Below are 1,621 nucleotides of genomic sequence, written 5' to 3'. Positions count from 1 at the left end.
CGGTGCCCAGGCTCCGCTGCGTTACCTGTCAGCACCGAAATTCCCGCAGCCATATCTGTCGCAGCCGCGGATCTGGTTGGTGGGATTCCCGCTGCAGATCTGTGCCCAGTGTTGGTGCTGTTGTTGGGGCGGGTGTACATCCAGCTGCCTGGTGAAAACTTCACATGGAAAAGAGGAAAAGCGGGAAAAATTCAAGCATGTTCTTAGTCCAGTGGAACAGAAAGTGTTCAGGTGCACAATAGGGTGTTTAAAGTGAAAAACATGAGCTCAAAGGAGTTTGCAATTTCAGAAACTGTAGGTAAAAGGACATTTTACAACCTGCTGTATAGACTTGATCCATTTTTTCCTGACTTTAAGGTATATGCACTAAAAAGAAAGCAAAGCTATAGATAAAGATTTTTAAAAATAGTTTGTGAAATAAACTATTTTTACTTTCTAATGGTGCTTTGTTGATGGTTGGTCTTGATCTTAGAGGTCTTTTCAAACCTTAATGATTTTATGATTCTTTCTGAAACCTCCAACTACTTCAGTATATGTCTCAATGCGCACCTAATTCTGTATTTTATAATAGTCATAACTGTCCACATTACCATCATTCTTCATAAAACTAGAGGGAAAACCCCCCAGCATTATTTATGTTCAACTGAATTTCAATAATTCATTATTGTCTGCCTAAGCCCAGTCAAACCCAGCTGCACCACAGCAATGTCAACTCACCAGTGGCCACCAAGCTGACCAGAGCAATCAGACTGAGAGCTGGCATTTTGGGGCCGTGTCACCTGTGTTCTTTGATCCAGTCAAAGACATCGAACCGCTGCCACCTGAGGTATTTATGTGCTTTTGAAAGGCCAAGTCTGTTGTCTTGGCCAATCAGTCTTGAGCAAAGTATTACAGCTCCAGGCAGGTGGTGTTGCCATACTGGGAACTCTGGATGTCTACAGGCTCTAACAGTTGTTAGAGCTGGTTGGGAAAGATGGGCAAACTGATTGGGCTCTTAGCACACAGTTACAGATGAAAATTAACAACCTCATATTTCAGGAAACTCTGGTTGAGCTGTGTCTTAACACCTTTTCTTCCTCATCCTGAAGTAAGGGCACATTTAGGACAAAAATGGTAGGAACTACAAATATGGTTCAGAGGACTGGCCTGAAGAGAAAAGGTGAGCGAAGCTCCAGAGTAGATGTCACCGTTGTCCTTTGCTGCTCATTCCTCCCTGGGTGTTTGTGCCCACCAGGGCTTTGTGACTGAGAACACAGGAAGTGTTTGGCATTCATGAATATTCACTTAGTCTAAGAAATACAGATGCTTTTGCGTTGAAACATCTCTTTTTTCTGGTTCACCTGAAATTGTCAATTATTTCACTTAAATCCGTGAAGCCTGTTCACTGAAACCCTTGTTTTTAACAGTACAATACTTATTAAAACATCTTCAAGTTATGAAACAACAGTTACAAACCCAAGTTGCATGGGCAAAACTGACCTGGAGGTCTCAATAATTCTAGGTTTTAAAGTGATGCCTTTAGTGCCTTCTTGGTTTCAGCTATTGTACTATAAAGCAGACTCCTTTGTGTCTCTTGTAATCCTTCAGTTTGATTTTTCTGCACTACTTACAGAAAAGCATT

At 41.7% G+C, this 1,621-nt stretch overlaps 1 protein-coding gene across 1 annotated transcript in view; it reads right to left on the bottom strand.

Moving 5' to 3' along the window:
• Positions 1-808, bottom strand: part of LECT2 (leukocyte cell derived chemotaxin 2) — a 4,523-nt gene extending 3,715 nt beyond the window's left edge. Inside the window, exons 1-2 of the mRNA XM_008632640.2 lie at positions 718-808; positions 26-158 (exon numbers count right to left, since the gene is read on the bottom strand). Coding sequence (XP_008630862.1) covers positions 26-158; positions 718-763 — 179 coding nt within the window. The 5' untranslated portion in view covers positions 764-808. The remainder of the gene's footprint in view (positions 1-25; positions 159-717) is intronic.
• Between the last annotated feature and the right edge of the window lie 813 nt (positions 809-1,621).

The sequence above is a fragment of the Corvus brachyrhynchos genome, unplaced genomic scaffold (genome assembly GCF_000691975.1).
Source record: "Corvus brachyrhynchos isolate BGI_N302 unplaced genomic scaffold, ASM69197v1 scaffold54, whole genome shotgun sequence".
In the NCBI taxonomy this organism is placed as follows: Eukaryota; Metazoa; Chordata; class Aves; order Passeriformes; family Corvidae; genus Corvus; species Corvus brachyrhynchos.
Note: the sequence above shows the minus strand (reverse complement) of the source record. Positions and strands in the feature narration are given on the sequence as shown.